The 27621-nt window shown below is 42.2% G+C and overlaps 1 protein-coding gene across 1 annotated transcript in view; it reads left to right on the top strand.

Annotated features, from left to right (window-relative positions):
- The first annotated feature begins 8088 nt into the window (after window positions 1-8088).
- GSR (glutathione-disulfide reductase) overlaps window positions 8089-27621 on the top strand; it is a 47837-nt gene continuing 28304 nt past the window's right edge. The window contains exons 1-3 of the mRNA XM_059384116.1: window positions 8089-8659; window positions 25054-25080; window positions 27312-27400. Of these exons, the coding sequence (XP_059240099.1) occupies window positions 8363-8659; window positions 25054-25080; window positions 27312-27400 (413 nt within the window). The 5' untranslated portion in view covers window positions 8089-8362. The remainder of the gene's footprint in view (window positions 8660-25053; window positions 25081-27311; window positions 27401-27621) is intronic.

Below are 27621 nucleotides of genomic sequence, written 5' to 3'. Positions count from 1 at the left end.
CCTGAGACAAATAATAGAGTCATTATGGTGACTGATGTAGTTCTAAGTGATGATAATTAAACTATGGGCTAGATGTCTCAATTCCTACAATATAATCTTATGAACATACTTGGGTACAGTAAAAGAGAAAGGAGTTTTAAAATCTAGATAGTTCATATGAAACCATCAATGTTCTTTTTTTTTTTTTTTTTTTTAAGATTTTATTTATTTTTGAGAGAGAGAGAACATGGGGCAGGAGCAGAGGGACAGGGAGAAGCAGACTCCCTCCTGAGCAGGGAGCCCAATGTGGAGTTTGATCCTGGACTCCAGGATGATGACCTGAACCAAAGGCAGATGCTTAACCAACTGAGCCTCCCAGGCGCCCTAAACCATTAATATTCTTAAAACACAAATTTCACATTTTTCTTAACAAGTAATGCAGTCTGTTCATGTATAAAAATGTAGACTTGTCAACATTTAAAAATTATATATAATCATATTTGGTAAGGAGACTGTTTACTATAATGTAGCCTGAATTGTGTACATTAAGGTATCCAAACTGCTTTTGTTACTTAATATTGGAATTTTTGCATTTAAAAAAAAAATCAACTAGTTGGGACACCTGGATGGCTCAGCCCGTGGAACATGCAACTCTTGATCTTGGCATCGAGAGTTTGAGCCCCATGTGGGGTATAGAGATTACTTATTTTTTACAAATTATTTAAAAAATCAACTAGCTAATTGTTTTCAATATTTTATGAAGAAATTTTTCAGACAAGGAGTGCCTGGCTGGTTCATTCAGAAGTGCAGTGACTCTTGACCTTGAGGTCATAAGTTTGAGCCCCACGTAGGGTGTAGAGATTACTTAATAAAACCTTAAAAGAAAAAAAAAATTCTCATACAGAAAAGTTGAAAAAATTTATTGAGTATCCATATACTCACCACATCTTATTATATGTATTTTATCACATAGCTATCAACCTTTTTTTTTTTAACCTTTTTTGATGCATTTCAGAGTGGCAGACATTAAGAGATCCTGGTGGCTCAGTCAGTTAAGTAGCTGACCACTGATCTCAAGCCCCACATTGGGTTCCATGCTGGGTGTGGAACCTACCTAAACATTAAAACATAAACAATGGGCACTTGGGTGGCTCAGTCGGTTAAGCTTCTATCTTTGACTCAGGTCATGATCTTGAGGTCCTGGGATCAAGCTGTGGGTAGGTCTCCCTACTTAGGGAAGGTGTTCTTCTCTCTCTCCTCCTGCCCCTTTCCCATCCCATGCTCTCTTTCTCTCTAAAATAGTAAAATCTAAAAAAAAAAAAAAAAAAAAAAAGTCGCAGTGTGCATATCATTATATCATATGAATATGTATACTTCATGTGGGATGCCTACTTTGGCATTCCTATCTTTAACTACAAAGAAACCTAAATATCTAAACTGGATCATTCCTTGAGTTCCAATATAAACATTGTTAAAAGATAAACTGAGGCATATTGAAAATTTTAAGTGTTTGAGCAAAAATCTATTTGAATTGGGCAGCATCCAATCCAGCAGATACAAAGGAGCCCTGAGTTGCTAGACAAAATGAAAGGCTTTTATAGCCAGAGGGGGAGGGTACAAGGAAGTTATTCTAGGCAAAAAAAAAAAAAAAAAAAAAAGTTGGTTATTGCAAGGTTACTTTCCTTTAGAGGAGACAGTGGTCTATCTGTCAGGTTACCTAAGTGCTAAAAACACGCAATTCCATTTCTGGGAAAGCCAAACTCAGTTTGGTGATGCAGGGCTTAGTACAGTGATTCCATGTGGGTGGCACTTGTTGTCTTTCTAATAGCATACACCAGTGCAACCCATATCTCTATCCAGACAAAACTTTGCCCAGAAAATAACCATTGTTTTGATATTTTTTTCTATCTTGGATTAAATTTGCCTGTTCTAGGACTATAAATGGAATTATCCAAAATGTAGCCTTTGGATTAGTCTTTGTTCACACATTGTAACTGTTTTTAACTTTTTATTTTAAGATAATTATAAGTTCATGTTATAGGAAGTAAGTAATACAGAGAGATCACGTATATCCTTTACCCAGTTTCCCCCAATGATAAATTCATGCATAACCATGGTACAATATCATAAACAGGAAATCAGTATTGACACAACCCACCAATCTTATTCAGATCTCACCAGTTTTACATACAATCGTGTGTGTGTGTGTGTATTTGGTTCTATGCAATATTATCACTTGTGTTCATTCATGTGGCCATCACCAGTCAAGATACAGAACACAAGAATCTCTTGTCTTACGATCACCTCATTTTTTTTAATCCTTCACCACCACCAAACAGGCAATCATTAAAGGATCTCTATCTCTTTAGTTTTGTCATTTCAAGAGTATTATGTAAGTGGAATCATAGAGCATGTAACCTTTAGAGATTGGCTTTTTTTCATTCATTATAACCTTGAGATACACACAAATCGTTGTGTGTATAGATATTCCTTTTTATCGCTGGATTCTATTCCTTTTTTTTTTCTTTTCTCTCCCTTTTAAAAAAAGATTTTATTTCTTTATTTGAGAGAGAGCGAGAGAGCGAGCGGGGGGAGGAGCAGAGGGAGAGGGAGACTCTGTGCTGAGAAGGGAGCCGGACATGGGGCTTGATACCATGACCCTGAGATCATGACCGGAGTCAACACCAAAAGTCAGATGCTTAACCAACTGAGCTATCCAGGTGCCCCTCCTTTTTTTTCCTTTTTAAGTAAACTTTATGCCAAATGTGGGGCTCCAGCTCATGACCCTGAGATCAAGGGTCACAAAGAGAGAGAGGGAGGAGGATGTAACTAGAATAGCTGTATGGATCGATCGTTACGGCAGGACTTCATTTCTTCAGGTATGGATGTTCACTGCATTATTCTTTATAGTTTGATTATCTTAAATATTGCAAATACATTTTGAAAGTAAACAGTTACAGAAATTATAACATATGTAGATTCAGCATAAATATATCAGTGTTATTTCCAAGGCTTTTGATAATCTCCCCCATCAAAATACATTGGCAACAAAATTGAATAGAGGCCCAAAGGGTAAAAGAGCCATTGAATAAATGTGTGATTCCCCCTAGATGGGCCTTCTGAGATAGTGTCCAACTTCCTAACAAAGCTGACTTGCTGTTCTTTTCAGAAAAACGCCTTCTGCTTGTTGTAACTCTCTTTTTGTTAATCTCAGATTCAGTTACAGCTACTTAGTGTTTATCATTTCCTCAATATTAAACACTGATATTGCATAACCAAGTAATATTTTATTCCTTTCCTCATATTATTTTTATCCTCATAAATCACTGCAATTAACTTTACATATGCATCATGAGAAATACACTTCATTGAGCAACCTGTTTGTGCAAGTTTCTTTGTGTACAACTATTTCCTGTACAGACTTCACAGATTGTTTATAGAAGTATGATTACCCCCTTCCTTCTAGTATAATAGCTCTTTATCTGTAACCTCAACGAACACACAGTTGTGATGTAAGTTAGTCACTGATGAGTCATGAATACATCTCCTACAAATTACACCATAGAAGGAATCCAGAGGAAAAAGAGGCTTCATTTTTTAAAAAAAAGGGTATAAAGCTAAATGAAACAAGCTATTCAGAGAAAGACAGATGGCATACGATTTCTGTCATATGTTGAATTTAAGAAACAAAACAAATGAACAAAGGAAAAAAAGAGACAAAAAAAAAAAAAAAAAACCCAAAAAAAAACCAAAATTTTAAACAAAAGAAAAAGAGGGGGGGTGGGTGGGGGAATGGGTGGGAAATAGGTGATGGGGATTAAGGTTATGATGAGCATTGAGTGATGTATAGAATTGCTAAATATATATATTCCCGAAATATATATATATATAATTAGAAATTTTAAAAACCATTTAATTATACACACAGTGGGTAAATTTTATGTATGTAAATTCTCAAAGGTTTTTAAAAATCGATAAATGAAGAAGAGCTAAAAATGATACTCAAAATTTTCTCCTACACAAAGTATCATTTATAAAAATCTTGGATCAGGGCACCTGGGTGGCTCATTTTGTTGGACATCTGTCTTTGGCTCCAGTCATGATCCCTGGGTCCTGGCATCGGGCCCCACATCAGGCTCCCTGGTCAGTGGGGGTGCCTGCTTCTCCCTCTCCCTCTGTCTGCTGCTCCCCCTGCTTGTGCTCTCTCTCTCAAATAAATAAAGTCTTTATTAAAAAAGCTTGAATCTTTTATTTTTGCCATAGGACACTATCTATAATGGTTTCTTTCCTGTAATGGTTAAGAGAACAGACTTAGAGTTAGGACTCTAGGATTGGAATTCCAGCTCTGCCATTCACAGCTGAGTAATCCTGTATGAGTTATTTATACTCTTTTTTAAATTTGTTTTTATCTATCCTCTTTGAACTTCATTCTTTTCAGTTATAATATGGAGATAATAATGGTATTTATTTCTTGGGTTGAAGAGGGGTTAACATAAAGTTCCTAGTACTGCACCTAATAAAGCTCTTAAGCACAGTGCTTAGTTCAATATTTATTATTAATTGTTTTGACAAATATTTCAGTGTGTCTGTGGAAATCACCTGAGTTTGTCTAGTGTTCAAGTGTTATTTATTTGTCAGGGAAAGGGAAAGAGTGATAGCTTGAGCACAAGCAGGGGGAGCAGCAGGCAGAGGGAGAAGCAGGCTCCCGGCTGAGCAAGGAGCCTGACAGGGAACTCCATCCCAGGGCTCTGGGATCACAACCTGAGCCCAAGGCAGATGCTTAACTGATTAAGACCCCTAGGGACCCTCGATGAAATTATTAAGAAATGAAATAACTGCTTGGGGCTCTGCTCTTTCACACAAATCATGCTAATTTATTATGACATCACAAGACTGTCACACTTGAATAACTTTGTTGATTTTCATTCTCAACATTTATTTATTTATTTAAGTAATCTCTATACGAAATGTGGGACTCAAACTCGAGACCCAGAGATCAAGAGTTGCGCGCTCTTCTGACTGAACCAGCAAGTTGCCCAGATTTCTAGCACTTAATATGATCCTGAAACTACCTCTTACTAACTACATTGACTAAATTTTTAGTGTGGTTGGTAACTTTTTTGCTTGAAGAAAACTTAGAAACAGTCTGACGCCTTCAAGTGCCTGGGATGTGATTACCTGTTCCCTTTCCCATGTAAGTCAGAAGCAAAAGTAAAAATGCTTATTTGAGAATAAAGTATTTTAGTCCCAAACAATAACTTATAAATCTTTAGTTTCAACATATTGGATGGGTTTATGTAATTAGATGGTAAAAAGTTCTTTCCTCCTTTAAAACCAGCAGGGATGCATAGATCTTTACCTCCGTTTATATTTTTTTATGTTGTTTTATGGGAACATTTTCCTCCCGTATTTCCTTGTTCAAAACGTCCCTATTTTTTTTTTTTTAAGATTTTATTTGACAGACAGAGATCACAAGTAGGCAGAGAGGCAGGCAGAGAGAGAGGGAAAGCAGTCTCCCTGCTAAGCATAGAGCCCGATGGGGGGGCTCTATCCCAGGACCCTGGGATCATGACCTGAGCGAAGGCAGAGTCTTTAACCCACTGAGCCAACCAGGTGCCACCAAAACGTCTCTTTTGTACCCTCCCTCCAATCTGTCTTCAGTTCCTTATGCCTGTGCAATCTTTTCCTAAATATTTGTTCTCTATACTGCTGCCTTGGCCTCCTACACAATCAATTTCACCATTTCCAGTTAATTTCATATATTTCCATGTTAAGACACCCCTGAGAAATCTTCAACAACTCCTTACCACCTTCCAAGCAAGGCCTTCCAGAACTCCACCCATCTCCCATCCCGCCATTCGAAGTGCCTACACTCCAGCCAATCAGCGCTCCTCTACTTACCTCATTATCCTCATTATCCTACGGACTCACCTCCACGGGAGGTTATTCTCTTTATTTGACAAGCCTACCTCCTTTTTGTCAGCTTTCTCATTTTACAGATGAAGAAACTGACACTCAGAGAGGTGGAGTGACCATGACAGTGCCTGTGGTGGGAAATGCATCCAAGTTTCTCAGACTCAGACTCTTTACTCCTAAATACTTCAGTGTGTGTCTCTTTAGAACAAGGATATTCTCTTACATAACCACAGTACAAAGATCACACTCAGCAAATTTTGCTTTGATGTAGTACCATGACATATAGGCCACATTTCAAATTTCACCAACTATCCTTTAGAGTGATTTTTCCCCATTTCTGAATCTCATCCAGGATCAAGCCTTATCTTTATTTCTCATAATTCTTCAATATTCTTTTTCTTTTATAAAGATTATTTATTTATTTATTTGACAGAGAGAGATGACAAGCAGGCAGAGAGGCAGGCAGAGAGAGAGAGGAGGAAGCAGGCTCTCCGCCGAGCAGAGAGCCCCATGCTGGACTCGATCCCAGGACCCTGAGACCATGACCTGAGCCAAAGGCAGTGGCCCAACCCACTGAGCCACCCAGGCACCCCTAAATCTTCAATATTCTTTAACCTAGAATAGTTCCTTTGCCTTACTTTAATTTTAAGACATTGATAGCTCTTATTGATAGCTAGATATTTTACTTGTTTAACGATTTATTTGCTTGTTTGAAAGAGGGCAGGGAGGGGCAAAGGAAGAGAATCTTTAAGCAGACTCCTCTGCTAAGCACAGAGCCAGTGGCAGGGCTAAGTTCCAGGACCCATGGAATTATGACCTGCGTGGACACCAAGAGTTGCGACACCCAACTGACTGAGCCATCCAGGTGCCCCAAGGCATTGATAAAGAGTATGGGCTAGTTGTTTGTAAAATTTTCCTCAGTGTGTGTTTTTCTGAGTGTTACCTCGTGATTAGATTCAGATTATGGATTTCCAGCACAAATACTACATAGTGAAGTTAAGTTGTGTACTTTTTTTTTTTTTAAAAGATTTTGTGCATCCATTTGACAGAGATCACAAGTAGAGAGGCAGGCAGAGAGAGAGAGGAGGAAGCAGGCTCCCCGCTGAGCAGAGAGCCCGATGCCGGCTCGATTCCAGGACCCTGCGATTATGACCTGAGCTGAAAGCAGAGGCTTTAACCCACTGAGCCACCCAGGTGCCCCAAGTTGTGTACTTCTTACTGCATCACATCGCAGCACCCACAATAATGGTTTCATTACTGGCAATATCCAACTTTGATCACTTGGGTATGGTGGTGTCTGGCACCCTGTAAAGTTACTTTTCTCCCTTTGTGATCAATAGCAAGCTGTGGGGACATATTCTATGATTGTGTAAATAAGCTTCTCCCCATCAAGCGGTTTTCACATTTACTAATATTTAATGACACAACAATTATTATTAGGCTAGTTGCAAAATGTTGATTTTCCTAACTCTGTTGCTGCTTCTTCCCCTGTATTACTTTCTAAGCAGGAAAGAAAAAAAGCTTAAAAAAAGAAGTGGATATCGTTTTAACTGGAGTGTAGTTCGTTCCCATTCCCCTTCAGTGTGCTGGGTCCAGCTTCTCTGACATGGACCTTCACTCCTCGGGCTAGAGAGAGGGCCCTCAGCCTGTGGGTGATGGCCTGGGTCACAGCCCTGCAGAAGGTGGCTTATCACCACAGGAACTGTGCCATGGTAGTCCCAGATACTCTAAAACGACACTCCAGTCTCTCTTGCTTGGGAGTAAAATGCTTTTGTATCTCCGTCTCTAACCTACCTTTATGCTTAACTTGTGGATCACCAAAATATTTATTCCAATGTTTCCCAAACTAAATGTGCGTGAAAGCTAGAGAATTGTTTAAAGCATAGATGGCTGGGGTCTGGTCCCCCAGAGAATCCGATTTAGCCTGTCTGGATTAGAGCCCAGGAATCGGTAAATCAGTCCTCTAGGTGGCCTGCGGAACAAACTTTGAGAAACACCACCCTCCAAAATAATGAAGGGCAAACCTCCCTTCCTCGAGAAATTGACGCCACTGGCAACTCCCAAGGTGCCGGCTCAGGAAAAGGCGGTGAAACAAAAGAGGGCGTTCTTCCTTCCTTGCCCCGCGGGCCTTCGGAAACCTACATCCGGTTGATACCACTCGGGTGCGGGGTCCCGGCTGCTGGGGTGACGGCGGAGAGAGCCCCCGCTAACCGGATCGGTTTGGGCCGGGCCGGCTGGCTGGCGTGCGGAGGGTGGGGGCGGGGGGGGGCGGGTCCCCCGGGTAGCCCGCGGGGCAGCAGCCAGGCAGCCCCACCCCTTCCCCGCACGGCCCCCCGCCCCCGCGCTGGGGTTGGGTGCTTAGTCACGGTGAGGTTGCGCTAGCCGCCCGCCTTCTCCCGGACCGCCCGCGCTCCCGCCCCCGCCCCCCCACCCCCGGCCCCCCGCCCCCCCGCGCACTTCCGCGTGCATGGCCCTGCTGCGCCGGGCCCTGAGCGGGAACGCCGGGCCGAGCTGGCGGCGGGTGGCGCGCGCCTTCCCCCGCTTCCCGCTGCCTCAGTCGCGGCCCACCCGCGCCGGCTCCCGCGCCATGGCTTGCAGGCAGGAGCCGCAGCCGCAGCGCCCTCCGCCTGCCGCCGGCGTCGTGGCCTCTTACGACTACCTGGTGATCGGGGGCGGCTCGGGCGGGCTGGCCAGCGCCCGCAGGGCGGCGGAGCTGGGCGCTAGGGCCGCGGTGGTGGAGAGCCACAAGCTGGGCGGAACATGCGTGAGTACGAGGTCCCCGGCTTCGCGTCGTCTGGCAGCCGGGCTTTCTCCGCGCTCTGCAGGGACAGCCTGTCCTTTTCCTAGCGCCTAGGTCCGTCCGTCCGGGGGTGGGTCCCCAGCGCCGTGCTCTCCGCTTTCCCACCCGCATCTGAGGTCAGGGTCCCAGCAGGTTTAGAGGGGACGAGTGTGAAGGGCTTCTCTACGGCTCCCAAACCCGAGCCGTGGTCTGTGCCAGCGCAGGTGGTTAAACCTAACAGAACTTCACTGCATCCTCCCTCCTCAGGGTGGAAGAGTGTGGCAACCCATCCTTGATCTCACCCCCAGATCCGTGAAACAGCTGCCCGTGGAGAAATCGCAGCTGGCGTGGGGGGTAGGGAGTTGGGGAGCGGGACTGGGTACTGATCCTTGAGGAAGACGATCCTGATCCTCTCCTTTCACTTCCAGGGGCAGAATGATTTGCAGCAGGGGTTCTCGCCCTTGACCGCACATTCCAATCACCTGAGGAGCTGGGAAAATTCTGCTATGGGTTCCACTCCCGCGGCTTCTGATGTCACTCCTCCCAGGAGCAGCCTGGGCTTTGGGAGTTTTTAGAAGCTCCACGGGTGATTGATTGCAGCCAAGGTTGACAACCACTGACTATAGATTACCTCGATGTAGGATTTACTCTTAATTGAATTCTCAGACCTTTTTCTTTTTGTTGGTTTTGTCTTTTTTGGGGGGAGAGGGTAGATTTTAGAACCGCCTCCAAAAAAGAGGGTCGTAAAATCTTATGATTGAGAAGCTTTATCATTAAAAAATTGTTTCCATGTTACTGGTGTGGCCTTTTCTGTCGCAAGATTTGGGTGAAGTAGTTGCAATTAATGTTAAAATTTTGTATCCAAGAGTAACCTGGGATTGGAAAGTGTTCTCCACAGTGTTCTGGAGATTGATATTTAAATTGTGCCAGATTGGGAACTCCTTAAGGGCAGGGATGGGTTCATGTATTTTGCACCTCTTATCACCTTAACAAAATATCTTGCTCAATAACCTTACACGTAATGAATCAAACTCAAAATTGACAGCTTGTGAAAGGGCTGACTTCATTGTCCAGTACTCATATTTTACGTTCAAAATGAAAATGGGAATGGCAGAAAGGAAAAATCCCTGGTAATGATCAACTTGCTCCTTGACATCTTAGCGTAGACTCCATTAGTCTGTCTCAGCGGAAAGCAGATTGAGGGGTGTCGCCCTCGGCCCAGGACGACAATGAGCCTGGTATGGTGTTAATGCTTCATTTCCGTTTATTTAATCAACTTCCACAGAGGGGTGCCACTAGGAGGCCCCTGGACAGCTGGTGAGAACTCTTGATGATTTCTCATCTTTGTACCTCCTTTCTTTTTTAAGATTTTGTTTTAAGTCATCTCTGCATCCAGCCTGAGGCTCACTTCCAGAGATCCAGAGATCAAGAGTCTCACACTTTACTGACTAAGCCAGCCAGGTTCCCTGGTACCTCTTTACTTTTCTCAGTTTTTCTTCTTCCGTGTTAAGTCACACAGTTGTGACATCCATCATCCTTGCTTGGTTCCACTGATATTACTCAAGAAGGGGCTGGCCTCATTTTTAGGTTCTTCTTAGGAATATGAATACACACATATGAATACACTAAGAGGTAAATTACATCTGAGACCCAGCGAAGAATTGCTCTGGTCAGCCATTTACAGCTTCCTTATAAAATGCCTGGCCTTGCCTGTATCATTCTGCTACAGCAACTTTTTTTTCCTGTAAACATTGGGAAATCCCCTACTTCACACTTGCATCACATTCCATTTGGGTTCTTCTCAAACTGGCTTTTGGCTTTGAATTACAAGGAAGGGTGTGGGTATCTGTTAATATCAGAGAATATATAACAGTCGATAAGATGGGAGTTTGAATTTAAGAATTCCAGATATCTAGGCTAGCCATAGTTGCAGTAATAAATTTCTGATGTCCAGTGATTTCCAAGCAGGTGCAGGGAAAAGGGAGGCCCTCTGAAGCACATCATTTCATTTGTTCATGTCTTCATTTCGTGTATTCTAAATGCCAGGTACTTGGATTGAGGTAGGCAGAGAGAAAAGGGTAGATACAAATATTTATATGGCCAAAAGTCCCTTCCCACAGGGAATTTACAATACAGTGGGGAAGGAAAATGTAGACCTTAACTCCAAAATGTAGACCTTAACACCTTGCTGCTGATAGTGAAAAATTACAGTAGCTAAGAAGAGAGTTGGAACCATTACTTCTGCCTGGGCACTGTGGGACGGATGGTTTCTTGAAGGAGAGAGTATCTTTCTGAACCTGAACAGGATTAGTACCATTTTTTGATAGGGTCAGAGGCAAAGGCAGAGGGGCAGGTTATGTTGTGTAATTTAGAACAGAGGGTGTCTCTAATAGAAGTAAGATGGGAAGCTGATGGGTAGGTTGTGGTTAAAAAAAAAAGTGAAGTTTCTGGGGGCTCTTGTTTGGCTCAGTCCGTAGCGCATGTGACTCTTAGTCTTGGGGTAGTGAGTTCAAGCCCCACACTGGGTGTAGAGCTTACTTAAAAAGAATGAAGTGAACTGTGAAAGGTTTTTGCATAGGGGAGTGGCTGCATAAAAGTGGTTTTATGGTAGTGGTACTAGTGAAAGAAGTCCTTTGGGACAGTCAAATAGAAATTTCTTTAACATTGATTCTTTAAGGGGGTGCCTGGGTGGCTCAGTGGGTTAAATAAACCTCTGCCTTCGGCTCAGGTCATGGTCTCAGGGTCCTGGGATGGAGCCCCACATTTATTGGGCTTTCTGCTCAGCAGGGAGCCTGCTTCCTCCTCTCTCTCTGCCTGCCTCTCTGCCTATTTGTGATCTTTGTCAAATAAATAAATTCTTAAAAAAAAAAAAACATTCATTCGTTAAGCATTTTTTTTCTAAGTATTTTGATTCTGGAGTGTGGTGAATTTTTAAAGTTGCTGTGGTTAAATTCACACTGAGGATTCAAATTAAAGTCTTCCTGTAGTTAGTGGAATTGTGGCTTTTTAAGATTTTTATTTATTTATTAGCGAGAAAGAGTGATCAGGAGTTGTGGAGGGGAGAAGCAAACTCTTCTCCGAGCAGGGAGCTTGATGTGGGGCTTGATCCCAGGACCCGTAAGATCATGACCTGTGCAAAGGCAGCCACTCAACTGACTGAGCCACCAAGGTGCCCCAGTGGGATTGTGTTTTGTTTTTAATTATTCTATTTTTGTCTGCTCATTTATTAATTCATATTGCCACCCATTCAGGTACTTTTTTGAATGCTGGGGTTTCAGCAGCAAACAAAGCAGATAAAAATCTCTGTCTTTGGGGCGCCTGGGTGGCTCAGTGGGTTAAAGCCTCTGCCTTCGGCTCAGGTCATGATCCCAGGGTCCTGGGATTGAGCCCCACATCAGGCTCTCTGCTTGGCAGGGAACCTGCTTCCTCCTCTCTCTCTGCCTCTGCTCTGTGACCTCTGTCTGTCAAATAAATAAATAAATAAAATCTTTAAAAAAAAAAAAATCTCTGTCTTTGTGGAGCTTACATTGTAGGTGTTATCTGCAGTTTCTAAACTTTCTGTGCAATATTTTAATAATTTTTTAAAAGATTTTATTTATTTATTTGAGAGAGAGAGAGAGAGAGCAAGGACTAGAGAGAGAGCACACACAGAGGGAGAAAAAGAGAGACGCAGACTCCCCGATGAGCAGGGAGCTTGATGGGGAGCTCGATTCCAGGGCCCCAGGATCATGACCTGAGCCAAAGGCACACACTTAACTGACTGAGCCACCCAGGTGCCCCAATACTTTTAGCTTTATGAAACACTACATGGACCTGGTTATTTTCATTTCATTTAGGATTGGACTCACACAGATCCTTGTAGGAATTTGGGAAGCATTGTTCCGGTTCAGCACCCTTACTTTACTGAGGAGCAGAGTGAATGTCAGCTAAAATGTGGTTGAAAACAAACCAAGCGTGCTATGACCTATGGAACTGGCGTCCCAGCCATTGATGTATTAGTGCGAAGTAAACTGCGACTTGATGAACATGTTTAAGCCTTATTCTTTACTACAGAGAAGGAACCTTCTTACCCCTCTTTCTTAGGAACCAGACATTTACTCCAAAAACACTTAGTTAAGGGTCTGTCTACCACACTGGCCTTCACCCTGTAGCTCCTGATTTAGTAGGTATGGTGTGAAGCCAGAGCAGATGTATTTTTAAAGAGCTCCATTCTGATTTTGGTATAACATGAGCCAGACACAGTGGCAGCGTCTTTATAGGAAGAAGGGACAGTATGAAGCATTAGGATGAATCTGGTGAATTATGCATAACTGCAGGTCAGCTGACAGTGAATGTGGTCCTAGGGTCATTAATTTCTTGGTTTCATAATTTTATGCCTCTGAGGCAGCTAGTGGAAAATGCCTTCCAAGGTTGTCTACACAATGTGACTATTTGGCTTGATTTTCTGACTCTTCCTCAATCTTCCTTTTCTAGGAGGCTTTTTTTTTTTTTTAAACATTCTGTGATGTGATTGAGTAGGCCCCTTCCAAGAAGGCATGCATTTCCTTCTTTCCTTCCTTCCTTCCTTGATTTGACACAGAGAGAGAGCACAAGCAGTGGGCGCGGGAAAGGGGGAAGCAGGCTCCCCACTGTGCAGGGAGCCCGAGGTGGGGTTCAGTCCCAGGACCCTGGGATCATGACCTGAGCTGAAGGCAGACATTTAACCATCTGAGCCACCCAGGCACCCCAAAACGTGCATTTTCAAGATGAATGATGCATGTTGGTGTACAAAAGCCTTTGTTTAAAAAAAATTTTTTTTTTTTTTAAATTTTTGACAGAGAGAGAGCACAAGTAGGCAGAGCAGCCCGCAGAGGGAGAGGGAGAAGCAGGTTCTCTGCTGGACAGGGAGCCTGATACGGGGCTTGATCCCAGGATGGTGGGATCATGGCCTGGGTGAAGGCAGCTGCTTAATTAACCAACTGAGCCACCTAGGTGTGTGCCATCACCTTTTCTTTTTTTAAAGAAAAAAAGAAATTTTTTCTTTTTTCTTTTTTCTTTTTCTTTTCTTTTTTTTTTTTTTTTTTTAATTTTTTTTCAGGGATAGAAATTTTTAAGCTGTTAAGTTCAAGTGTGAGATGACTTTGCCCCATATTGTGTCTGTAGGGGAGGAAAACCTTTTCCTCTACCCTCTTAGGTTTAGTAACTGGAGCCTGCAAATTAGGCCAATAGTAGACAGGTTTATAGGAACTTATTTCACATGCAGATGGACTGTCACAGAGAAGTAGAGGGGAAGATAGGAGCACTTAGGCCTGGGAGCTTAATACCAATATAACAAAGGGTAATAAATTGTGGAGAAGTGGCTGGCAAAGAAAAGGAGGTTTGGGCTTCTAGTAGCAGTAAATTGTAGAAAGGCTATATGAGGGAAACGAATGGAAGATAAAGGTTATTATTATTTTTTTTAAGATTTTATTTATTCATTTGAGAGAGAGTGCATAAGGTGGGAGGTGCAGAGAGGGAGAGCAAGAGGGAGAAGCAGACTTCGGGCTGAGCAGGGAGCTGGATGCAGGGCTCTGTCCCAGGACCCTGGGATCATGACCTGAGCTGAAGGCAGACACTCAACCAACTGAGCCAGCCATTCAGGCACCCCGATAAAAGTTACTTTAATAAGTTTTTTTTTTTCTTTTTTTCCTGTAAATTCTGCTCAGTGCTTTTTCCCCCTTCTGTGATTAGGGTTGTTCTCCTCCTCCTGGTATAGAAGAGGGGTAAGAGATACCTTCACAAAGGGAAAATTTATGCCCTGTTGTTAGGCAGAAAGAAGGAGGGCAGGGAGTTCCTCCTTTGCTCTTAATTATCTTTAGCTCAAAATAATCCGTATGCTCAAGTAGCATAGTTTGGGTTGGCATATTCTGATCTCCTTTAGTTCAAAGTGAAAGAAGCAATTAGGGGCCAGAACTGCTATCAAACTTCTAATGGATAAACCAGGTCGAGAGGCCTGGGGTAGCTCTCCTGACATGATTCCACCCTCAAACTGGTCTTTATTTTTCTTCATTAAGCAAGAAGTTGTGATCTGATAGAGTAGGATGTAGAGTAGGTTCGTTGCTAAAAGTGGGAAGCTGAAAGAAAAGAATTGAAAGAATTCAGTGAAGATCGTAATCTCTTGTTGCCCGTTGTTGTTAAGTCATTTCTGAGGGCAGAAAAATAAATGAAATAATCTTTGAATTCAGTTTTTGGCATCTCCAAAAAGTTAAGTGTAATACTTCCCTCATGATCAACCGTAGAGCAGGGAGATCTGCAAAGATTGCCCACAGCCATAGTGAATGAGAACCTTCTGGAAGCTTTGTCTCTGGTTCAGTTCTCTGCCTACGCAGACCTGGGAAGAGTCAGCTTGAGGAAGAGTTCTTTCTGATTTACTGCTCCTTTTGCCCCAGGGCCTGTGGGAGCACATGTTCCAATGTTCTTGCTGAGTGTAGTAATCCTGTGGTGAAGAGTAAATGGGTTCTTATGGTATAGACGAGCAGTTCTCACCAATGAGAGTTGGTACTAAGGTTTGATTACCAGGCCAAAAGCCTTCCCTCCTCTCCCCTGCCCTCCCCTCCCCTCCTCTCCCCTCCTCTCCTCTCTTCTCTTCTCTCCTTTTTTTATTTTTATTTTTTAAAGATTTTATTTATTTATTTGAAAGAGAGACAGTGAGAGAGAACATGAGTGAGGAGAAGGTCAGAGGGAGAAGCAGACTTCCCATGGAGCTGGGAGCCTGATGTGGGACTCGATCCTGGGACTCCAGGATCATGACCTGAGCCGAAGGCAGTTGTCCAACCAACTGAGCCACCCAGGCGTCCCTCTTCTTTCCTTTTTTAATTGAGGTATAATTGACCTATAACATTGTATTAGTTTAGGTATACAGCGTGATGATTCCATATTTGTGTATCCGGTGGAATGATCACCACCAGAAGTTGAGTTAAGCTTGTCCCCATACATAGTTACAAATATTTTTTCCTTGTGGTAATTTATTTTTATTTTAAGATTTTTAATTTTAATTTTTATTATTAAGATATTTTATTTTTATTTTAAGATTTTATTTATTTGAGAGAGAGTGAGAGAGCGGGCACGAGCAGGGAGAAGGAGCAGAGGCAGAGGGAGATGCTTAACTGGCTGAGCCACCAGGGGCCCTTGTGATAAGAACTTTGAAGATCAACTCTCTTAGCAACTTCCAAATATGCGATATAGTATTATTAACCATTAACCATGCTGTGCATTACAGCCCCATGACTTATTGATTTACAGCTGGAAGTTTCTACCTAATAAAAAGCCTTCTTGATTACTAATGTCATTGTGAATGGTGCCGCACAGTGCCAATTGGAGAGGGTAGCAGGAAAGACAGGGTATGTATGTATGTATGTATGTATGTATTTATTTATTTATTTATAGATTTTATTTATTTGACAGAGAGACACAGCAAGAGAGGGAACACAAGCAGAGGGAGAGGGAGAGAGAGAAGCAGGCTTCCCACCGAGCAGGGAGCCCAACATGGTGCTCTATCCCAGGACTCTGGGATCATGACCTGAGCCGAAGGCAGACGCTAAGCCACCCAGGGACCCCTAGTTGGGGGTTTTAAAAGATGCCTGAGAAACAAGCTTCTAAGTAGACCGCTGTTTGTATTTATCTAGGCTGAAAACAATGACTTACATGTTAACAACATGTAAATCAACTGACCTTGGAGGTGATAACATGTACTTTGATATTATGATGCCGATATCTCCACAAAAGGCTGAACACACTTTTAAAAAAAAATTTTAAGCACGCAGTACGGTATTGTTGACTTTAGGTACAATGTGATACAGCAGGACACTTAGAGCTTACTCATCCTGCTTAACTGAAATTTTGTGCCAGTTGATGAGTAACTTCCCATTCCTCTCCCACCCCTGCCCAGACCCTGGCAACCACAACTCCATTCTTTGGTTCTATGAATTTGACTGTTTTAGATATCACATGTAAGTGGAATCCTGCAATATTTGAATTATTTCCTTCATTTTAGCATAATCTTCCAAGGTTGAATATTCATTTTTAAATGGACATTTACAAAAGGAGATCATACCTTCAGTATTTTTTTAAAGATTTTGTTTATTTATTTGAGAAAGAGAGGGAGAGAGTGAGAGCGAGAATGTGCACATAAGCAGGGGATTGGCGAGGGGGTAAAGGCAGAGGGAGAAGCAGGCTCCCCGCTGCGCAGGGAGCCTTACCCTGGACTTGATCCCAGGATTCTGGGATCATGACCTGAGCTGAAGGTGGACCTTTAACCGACTGAGCTGCCCACGTACTCCAACACACCTTCAGTATTGACAGGTAGCCCTTAAAAACAGAAAGTTACCCTAATTTGTTTTGTGGGCTTAGAGTTTTGTAAGGTGTGGCACACCTGTATTTGTAAGTGCCAAATAAACGAGTGATCAGAAAGGGTGGGGTTTGTTGAAGTAGGCAAATCCTGATGTTGAAATTGGTATTTTGATTTACCCTGTTGATTAATTTTTTTGCACTAGGATTTGTATAAGAGTGCTTTGTCATCTGCCTCAGAAATCTGTGGGGCTAGAAAGAAAGGCTGCCTCTGAACCTCTCAGGGGTCCTCTTTCTTTGTAAATGGTACTTTGAACAAGTCATAACAGAGAATGTTTCTTGTAGAGTCAGATTGAAGGCATTTTGTGGAAAGACTAATGATCTTATCATTAATAATCACTTATTCACTGGGTGTTACAACATTAGGTATGAAATGAGGATACATAGAATACTAGGTCCTTTTCTTTTGGTGGGGGAGCAGGAGATGTGGGACCAGGGCGCCTGAGTGGCTCAGTCATTAAGCGTCTGCCTTCGGCTCAGGTCATGGTCCCAGGGTCCTGGGATCCAGTCCTATGTTAGGCTCCCTGCTCAGCACAAAGCCTGTCTCTCTCTCTCCCACTCCCCCTGCTTATGTTCCCTCTCTTGCTGTCTCTTTCTCTGTCAAATAAATAAATAAAATCTTGAAAAAAAAAAAAAAGATGTGGGGCCACACATCACTACAGTGTGCTCATCAAGGGGTAGAGAACTGGTGGTCCAGAAGTTTTGTCTCATGTAGCTACTTCTGGGTGCCCCTGGATGCCTCAGAGTAACAGGTCTTTTAAACTTGACAGTTGAGGGGCACCTGGGTGGTTCAGTAGGTTTAGCATCCAGCTCTTGATTTCGGCTCAGGTCATGATCTCAGGGTCATGGATCAAGCTCTCTGTTGGGCTTTGTGCTCACTGGAGAGTCTGCTTGAGATTCTCTTTCTCTCTCTTCCTTTACCTCTCTCCCAGCTCGCGCTCTCCCATGCACACACTCATTTTATCTAAAATAAATACATAGGGGTGCCTGGGTGGCTCAGTTATTAAGCATCTGCCTTCAGCTCAGGTCATGCTTCCTCTCCCACTCTCTCCTATTCCTACTCCCCTGCTTGTGTTCCCTGTCTTGCTGTCTGTCTCTCTGTCAAATAAGTAAATAAATAAAATCTTTAAAATTAAAAAAAAATTTTTTTCTTAGAAAATTATCTTTTGGTAATTTTCTTAAAAAATTATCTTTTGATAATAAAATAAATAAATGTTAAAAAATAATTGTTGACACCTGGGATTGAGAGGTCTACATTAATCTTATATTCTGCTGAGCTAAGTATTGAGCCAAAGCCATTTTATTTTAAAGATTTTATGTATTTATTTGAGAGAGAGAGCAGAGAGAGTGAGAGGGAGAAGCTGACTCCTCTTTGAGCGGGAAACCCAATGCCGGGCTCCATCCCAGGACCCTGAGATCACTACCTGAGGGAAATGCTTAACCAACTAAGCCACCAGGTACCCTAAGCCAAAATGATTTTAATTCCAATCTTTGTTACTATCTCTTGTATCACTTCATTTTCTTGCTTTAGATTCTGCTTTATACATAATACCTTTTCTTTCTCCCTGAAGCTAGATACCTCCCAGTACTAATCTTTAATTATAGTCTGAAATTTGAAGGTAAAGACATGGATATTGGTTGTTTAATATGTGTCAAGATACGATACTGTGTTTTATGATAAAACAATATACCTTTGGTCTTGGTTCCCAGTCCTGGCACAGAGCTCCTAAAACCCCTTGGAATTTTCTAAGTGATAAGAGTAATAAAGGTATCTTGGGCGCCTGGGTGGCTCAGTGGGTTAAGCCGCTGCTTTCGGCTCAGATCATGATCTCAGAGTCCTGGGATCGAGTCCCGCATCGGGCTCTCTGCTCAGCAGAGAGCCTGCTTCCCTCTCTCTCTCTGCCTGCCTCTCCATCTACTTGTGATTTCTCTCTGTCAAATAAATAAATAAAATCTTAAAAAAAAAAAAAGAGTAATAAAAGTATCTTGATATTTATAACAAATGAATATTTCACACCTAAGTTTATGTTAATGAGGTGACTTTTGGAAAGATCCTAAGGATGAGACATGGTTGGCTGGAGAACTAACTTTGTGATTTGAGGGTCAGGATTTCATTTCTACCTCCCGTCCCCCGCCACCCGTGTCTCCCCCCTCCTCCTCCTCTGGGGAGGAGAGAAGAAAGAGGACCTGGAGGTTGAATCACTTACCAGTGGCCAAAGACTTAAATCAATCATGCTGTTAAGTGCAGGTGGCATTCTTGACAGGTGCAGTTGTCAATGGACCAAATCCTCATTTTACCACCGACATGGGCAGTGTGAAGTTTTTACCTATCTAGGCAGGACCAAAGGTGAGAGGGCCCGGCCTAGAAACATGGTGAAGCCCCTGAATTTTACCACGTGTATCATCAGACTCTTCCCATGTTCTGTCCCTGTTGGGAGAGGCCCCCTGTCTTCACTGTGAGCCAATTTCGGCAGGCCAGGCTCTGAACAGGATTCTGAACACCATCGGGACAGGGAGTTCTTAGAAGTGGACTGTGAGATTGTAAGTAAGGCAAAGCTGCCGGAGTGTCTCTGCTGTTGGGTGTACTCAGGAATATGAGAAACTTGTCTGTAAAGTTTATCATTGGTTAATGCCCCTCTGAGGGCTTTGCTGGGAAATTTGCCAGGTGGAAAGTGTTGTATGTTTCAGGTCTTATCAGCTTTGTGCACCCCTGGGAAGTCAGAGCCCTGAGAACCCATCAACCTGGTGTCCCAGCCTGGGAGACAAGCTTTCTGGCATCAGTCGATTTGTTCTTGAAAGGGAGCCAGCCGCCAGGGGACTTGATCTCTTTTTTCAATAAGCTTCTGTGAGCTCAGAGATCTAGAGGACTGCAGAAATAATTCAGGGGAGTCAATGTCATCATTAGATCTATCATAAATTAAAAAAGAGGTGCTTTATTTGCATTATCTGTCATCTTCTCAAAACCTCTGTTTTAGCATTCCCATTTTACGGAATAGGAGACTGAGCTCAGAGATTTAGAAACTTCCCCACCAACAGCCAGTAGGTGGGAGGGAAGGTTGGGATGCAAACTCATGTCTGTCTGACTCTGTGCTTGTGTTCTTTCTGACCACCTGCTGTGCTTGTCAGCTGGAGAGGAAGAAGGGTTGAGCATGACTGTACAGAGCTTTCCACCTTTGGCTTCCCCAGCTCTGTTAACTAATGTATCTTTTCTTCCCTTTCAAGTCAGAGAGGCATCTGGTCATCAGTTATGTTGTGCTGAAGTGTAACTAGGCTTCTAAAACCAGTGGAAAGCCCCGGAGGCCCATTACTGGAGTTGCCAAAATAGGGCGAGTTGTATTTCTTTTTTTCTTTCTTTTCTTTTTAAGATTTATTTATTTATTTGAGAGAGAGAAAGACAGAGCAAGTAGAGGGAGAGGGAGTGAAGCGGACTTTGTGCTGAGCAGGGAGCCAGAGATCACGACCTGAGCCAAAGTCAAGTCAGCGGCTTAATCACCTGAGCCACCCAGGTGCCCCAGGGCGAGGTGTATTTCAAGGTCATGAACTCTTTTCAGTTATAGCCCAATCCCAGACCCAAAGGGTACTGTGCTAGAATATAGACTCTTTGGCCCAAAAAGGTCACAGTTTTCCACTTCCTCTTCCTCTTGATATCTAGCCTAAGGCTTCAGAATTTTCGGGAATGGAGTGATTCTGCTGCCGACCCTTGAGTCAGCATCTTGGATTATGCTGTGACTCTGGTTGGAACTGGAGGCTCCAAGAGAACAGGGACTAACTATACCTGTTTAGGGTTTTGTTTTGTGTAAAGTCTGACACAACTGAGTGAATGCTTAATCAATACTTATGAATGAATGAATGAATGAATGATTGCAAGTTAAAACATTATAGAAGGCAAAAAGTCTGAAACTTCTAAAAAGCAAACCAAAGTTAGTCATAACACTTGGCACAAGAGAAAGATTGTCTTGGCCCTGGGAAGAAGCATGTCACAAACTTTTTTAGAAATTGCCTTAAAGGGGCGCCTGGGTGGCTTAGTGGGTTGAAGCCTCTGCCTTCAGCCTAGGTCATGATCCCAGGGTTCTGGGATTGAGACCCGCATTGGGCTCTCTGCTCAGCAAGGAGCCTGCTTCCCTTCCTCTCTCTGCCTACCTCTCTGCCTACTTGTGATCTCTGTCTATTAAATAAATAAATTAAAAAAAAAAGAAATTGCCTTAAATAGCTTTCAGATAGCCTCAAATGTGCAAGAGGAATATATCGATGATGACTGAGAATGGTTCAGAACATTTAGTTTCTTAAACAATTTACATTGCTTTTGAAGTTCCTGGGAAGCCAGAGAAGGTTGACTGTAGGACAAATGGAGTGTATTTATTTAGTGTATTGCAATCATCTCTACTTTTGGAGAAACTGGTTTTGGAGTCTGTCTCATTGAAGCCTCTTGGTAAACTTAAGCTGTGGAGTGCAGAGTATAGAGCTGTGCATAGAAGGGACTGGAAAGCCTGCCCACCAGACGAGCCAGGAAAGGCAGGTCTGATGATAAAATCATTGCCAGGGGGCTGGATTTCAGCTGCCTTCCTCTCTTCTACCACATAGGAAACACCTGTCTTCCTCCTTCATTAGAATTGGCTCATTCCATCTATTTCCATAACTCAAATACTTGGGAGTTGAGAAATAGCAAAGTAGCACATCCTCTGCTTAGACCTATGCAGGGCAGTGTAGGAAGAAAGCTATAAATTATTCTGATTGCTAATATAAAGTACTTTCTGAATAGCTTGCTTGTAATGCTAGTGTAGGTGTGATTCCTTTATTTGACGAGGCTTGAATTCTGCACCCTTCTCTCAATGCTGAGTTCCCTTTTCTCTTGCCTTCTGAATCTTTATTATAGCAAACTCATGAAAGATCCAAGTCCAGAGTATATGACCTGTCTCTAGAAGAACCTCCAAATGACTGATAGCTTGCAACTGTAGAGAAACATAACTCACTCCTTTATAATCCCTGAGGGCAGAATAATGGGAAATAACAGGATTAAAATGAAATGGCAGGAGGTATGCTGCAGATAGAGGACTAGCTTGTGACTGTTCACAAGACCTTTTTCAAATATTCGTGATCTTAATGAGATTTGGGTAGGTTTCCTTTACTCTAGCATTTCATATAAAATCCCTTGGCAAGTGTGTATATATTTAGTTCAGATTTCACCAAAGGATACCTAGAAAATATTCGGTAAGAAGTAGGCTTGTATTCTTTGGGCTTATAGGGAGCCAGCCTAGTTCTTACGGTCGTGATCAACAGAGCCACAAGCATCCAGTATAAATTATGTCCAAAAGGCATCAGTATTTAAATATTGAGTCTTTACTCCATGCCACTAGGCATGAGTGAACATACTGATATTTTTAAGGATATATAGTGGAGACCTCGTTTAAATCTCATAACTTTACGGGTTCCTGGACTCCTGATTTCAGCTCACGTCATGATCTCAGGACTGGGAGATCAAGCCCCGTATCAGGCTCTGCTCTGGATAGGGAGCCTGCTTAAGATTCTCTCTCCCTCTGATCTCTGCACACCAACCCCCCACCCCCACTCATGCTCGCTCTCTCTCTCTCTCTCTCTCTCAAAAAGTTTTTTAAGATTTTTTTTTTAAATGACAAAGAGGTAACACAAGCAGGGGGAGCTGCAGGCAGAGGGAGAAGCAGGCCTCCTGCTGAGCAGGGAGCCCCATATGGGGCTCGATTGCAGGATGCCGGGACCATGACCTGAGCCAAAGGCAGAGGCTTAACGACTGAGCCACCCAGGCTCCCCTAAAAAAAATTTTTTTTTTTAAAGATTTTATTTATTTATTTGTCAGAGACAGAGGGAGAGAGAGCGAGTGAACACAGGCAGACAGAGAGGCAGGCAGAGGGAGAAGCAGGCTCCTTCCCGAGCAAGGAGCCGGATGTGGGACTCGATCCCAGAACCCTGGGATCATGACCCGAGCCGAAGGCAGCTGCCCAACCAACTGAGCCACCCAGGCGTCCCCCCTAAAAAATTTTTTTAAAAAGATCTCATAACTTCATTTTAATGGCCAAGATGTTACCAACACCTCCCAGTCAGTATTTATAAGATTAAAAGGTATCAGGAATACACATTACATGACTGGTTTCCAGAGCTGAAAGAGTGAGATCAATCTAGTTTTCCTTCTGCAACCGGCTCCTCCGCTAGGATACACCAGTGTTTAACCCATTCAGCCAAGTACAAATTTCTTCACCCGAGGGACAGTTTTAATCAGTCTTAGTCTTTTAATTTTTTTATTAAGTTCATTTGACATACGTGTCAACACTTGTGTAAGTTTAAGGTGTACAGCATGTTACCTTGATACATACATATAATATGATTGTCCACATAAGGATATTTATCACATCACATAATTATAGTACAGTATTATAGTCTATAGTCGAATTAGTCGTACCCTTAACCGAGCTTTTTTTCCCATGTTCCATTTTTTAGCATGTGCTCAAAAGGAAACAAACAAATGGAAACAAAAATCTGTATTTAAATATATATCACAGCTTGTTTACGGGGACTGTTGGGAAGAATTTCTCTCTCGGGGTGCCTGGGTGGCTCAGCTGGTAAGCAGCTGCCTTCAGCTCAGGTCATGATCCCAGGCTCGGGCGATCGAGCCGTAGCATCAGGCTTCCTGCTCAGCAGGAAGCTCGATTCTCCTTCTCCCACTCTCCCTGCTTGATCTCTCCCTAGATCTCTGTCAAATAAATAAAATCTTAAAAAAAAATTTCCCTCCCTCTCTCCCTAGATCTCTCTGTCAAATAAATAAAATCTTAAAAAAAAAAAATTTCTCTCTAGTCTGAGGGGTATAACTAGTTGTTTTCTTAAACAACTGGTTAGTTTTTGTTTTTCTTCTTTTTTTTTTTTTTTTTTAAAGATTTTATTTATTTATTTGACAGAGAGAAATCACAAGTAGATGGAGAGGCAGGCAGAGTGAGAGGGAGAGGGAAGCAGGCTCTCTGCTGAGCAGAGAGCCCGATGCGGGACTCGATCCCAGGACTCTGAGATCATGACCTGAGCCGAAGGCAGCGGCTTAACCCACTGAGCCACCCAGGCGCCCTAGTTTTTGTTTTTAACGATTTTATTTATTTATTTGGCAGACATCGAGAGAGGAAACACAGCAGGGGGAGTGGGAAAGGGAGAAGCAGGCTTCTGGCCAAGAGGGAAAGCCTGATGCGGGGCTTGATGTGGGGCTCGATCCCGGGATCCAGAAACCCTGGGACCATGACCTGAGCCAAAGGCAAATGCTCAACCAGCTGAGCCACACAGGTGCCCTAACAACTGGTTAGTTTTTATGTGACATCTTACAATTATTTGTGTTTTGGTGGCTAGAAGGCCAAGAATCAAATTTGTGGTCTGTCTCTAGCAAGTATGGAAGCATAAATATATAAGCATGTATGTATATATATGTATATATACCCACACATATATATGTATGTAGGATGAACCTTACTGCTTGATTCTTCATTGTCCTTTGGTCCTGAAAAGTAACATATTTCTGCTAGAGACTTTTTCAAAGGGGCATTCTGAGGTTTTTACCCAGCATCTACCACAGTAAGTTTCCCAGAAATCCTCTAGATTAGCTGCTCAGATGTTTCCACTGCCCTTATTTAGCTGGTGGGTCTTTCCTTCTGCTGCTTTTTTTCTGCTTCAGACTTCTGTGTTCTATGCAAGTTCAGGCTTGGGCCACCTTCTGACCTCTTCCACCCCTGCACTGCGTAGCCCCATGGATGTGGAATTATTTTCTCTCTCTTTCTCAGTGACTGTTTTCCTTGAGAAAATACTGAGGAACAAAGGTCCCTGCCTCATTGTGTAAGAAAAGGAACACTCATGTCTTTAACAACTCCGTAATAGCAAAAAGGAACTAACGGTAGAATGGGACTTAGAAACTTAAGGAATTCTCCTGGGTTGATGCTTGGGGGTTCATTTCTTGCAGGTTTGTGTGATGATTTGAGTTTAATATTCTTAAAATTTGTCCTTTTTTCTCCTAGGTGAATGTTGGATGTGTACCCAAAAAGGTAAAATTACTATTTCTTCTTCCTTCCACACTTCTTTTACATGTTTGATAAAGCAATGCGTTGATTTATTAGCTTAGAGTGCATGAGTGAGATAATATCTAGGTCCAGTAATTAGGACTGGTCCATCTTCTCAATCTAAATGACTGAATGGAATCTGCTTAGGTATTCTCATTTAATCCTGTAGCCTCATGGATTCTCTTAACAACTGTGTGGTTTTCTTTCCTGGTATCTGTGGTGTAGGGCACACTGAATGAACTTGTCCTTCACCTGTGAAAAGAGAGGAAGAAATGGCAGCTCTTCTTTCCAAAGCTGCCTCTTGTTTGTGCTGGCAAATAATTTTACTCCACATTTGAACGTGCTTTAACATGTTCTAATCCTAAACTTAAAACCTTTTGTTACTGAGATTACATTCTAAACTGGCATTTTTTTTGTAACCGGTAAACAAATATTCCTAATCTCTTCAGTGACACATAGCTGAGTATAATGCCAGAAGGTTTTTTTATAATCTGTTTCCCAGTATGGGTAAGGTTTGGATTTTTGTGTGTATGGTTTCTTTTTTTTTTAATCATAGGAAAGTTTCTTTTTTACTGTGGGACACTTTCCCTCAATTGTTTTCTTTCCTTTTGGTCTTAGATTTTGTACCCTGTTCTTTTTTTTTTTTTACAGATTTTATTTATTTGACAGACAGAGATCACAAGTAGGCGGGGCGGGGGGGCGGTGGAAGCAGGCTCGCCACCAAGTAGAGAGCCCAATGTAGGGCTCCATCCCAGGACCCTGGGATCATGGCCTGAGCTGAAGGCAGCTGCTTAACCCACAGAGCTACCCAAGCACCCCTTTGTACCCTGTTCTAATTGGAGTCATGCAATTATGATATATAAATTATGTGTATCAGTTATAAAGTAGTTTAAACCAGTTATGGTAGTAAATCCATTGATTTACTCATTGGTGCTACCTCATTATTTAAATACCATCTGGGTATAGTAGCCTGAATTGGTAATATTTTGTTCCTGTATATTATGTTTTGTTTATTCATTCTATTCTGAACACATGTGCAGGACATTTACTTTATATTTTCATAGGGATCTACTGACTTCAAAGTGCTTTTTGCAAGCTTGAAGATCAGTTGGTTAATTGCCTTTTGTTTTCTAGAACTAGCTAAAGCCTGGAGTAACTGCCCTCCAGAAGGATAGAGTGGGGCAGCAGTAGAGAAGGAATCAGATCGATGGGGCTGCTACTACCCTAATTAGGATGAGCCTATCATATAGAGCTTCTCCAGAGATTGTCGGATGCTATAGCAGCATATATAATACGCATTGGAAGTAAATAAATACAGTACCTCATGATGGGATGACTTATAGTGGTGTTTCTTAAAATAACCCATCTTATTTTGTAGTACTGACAAACCTGTCATAGGTACTATTTAAGATAAACAATCTAGCAGATAAAATGGTTAATTCTATATTATATGAATTTTACCTCAATTTTAAAAAATGAGCAGAATCCAGCAGGGTCACCGATTACTCATCTTTAGGCATAAATGAAGAACAGTACAAAGAAGAAACCTAACGCTTATCAAAAATGGAGTCTCGGGCTTATCTGACAAAGAAAAATGATAGTTTGTTTGTCATCTAGAGTTCTGGATGCCAACTGGAATTCAGCTATCTTGATGATCAGTTGTTATAAAAGGCCTTTACAGATTTTAGGCTGCATTCCACAGAGATGCAACAAACATTTGAGTTCCAGATGCCTGATTACACAATCTTTGACAAGGATATGTTCATAGGTACCGAGTTTATAAGAGGGATTCGATCTCTTAAGGTTTTCAGTCCTCAGCTTGTTCTCATAGCTTCTTCTAAATCACTTTACTATAAAGCTACAGATGCATTTCCATTCCCTAGAATTAATCATAGAAGATGGGGCTTCAACAAACCTGAAACTTAAATGGAGGATGTAAGCAATAATAAATTTTACCAGCAGGACTGGAAGGCTTATAACATCCTGCTTCTATGGAGTAGGGAATGTAATAGAAATAATTTCCTGCGACATTTCACCAGCTTCCGTACAACATCTGTCTGGTCATATTGCTGAACTTTTAGAATGTTTAGTTTTATTTTTAATTTAAAGTTCATTATTTTTATCTGCTATTATGTAGTTACCTTTCACGCATGATTTCTTTCTTTTCTCAGGACTCATGTACTACTGTTGTGGCTTCCTTTTTTTTTTCTTGACAGGTAATGTGGAACACGGCTGTCCACTCTGAATTCATGCATGATCACGTTGATTATGGCTTTCAAAGCTGTGAGAGTAAATTCAATTGGCGGTAAGCGTTAATGCTCAGAGTGTTCTATTTACAAATATATTTATCTTTCATAATTAAATGAGCCGTAAACTTTTTTGGGGAGGGTGTTACTGTGGTAAAATGTATATAACAAACCTTTGCAGGTGACGGATATATCCGTGGCCTTGATTGTGATGCTGGTTTTAAGGTGTGTACTTCTCTCTAAACTCATCAAGTTACGTTCACTAAATATGTACAGTTTT

This window comes from Mustela nigripes, chromosome 18 (genome assembly GCF_022355385.1).
Source record: "Mustela nigripes isolate SB6536 chromosome 18, MUSNIG.SB6536, whole genome shotgun sequence".
NCBI classification, from domain to species: Eukaryota; Metazoa; Chordata; class Mammalia; order Carnivora; family Mustelidae; genus Mustela; species Mustela nigripes.
This window is presented reverse-complemented; position numbering and strand designations above follow the sequence as displayed.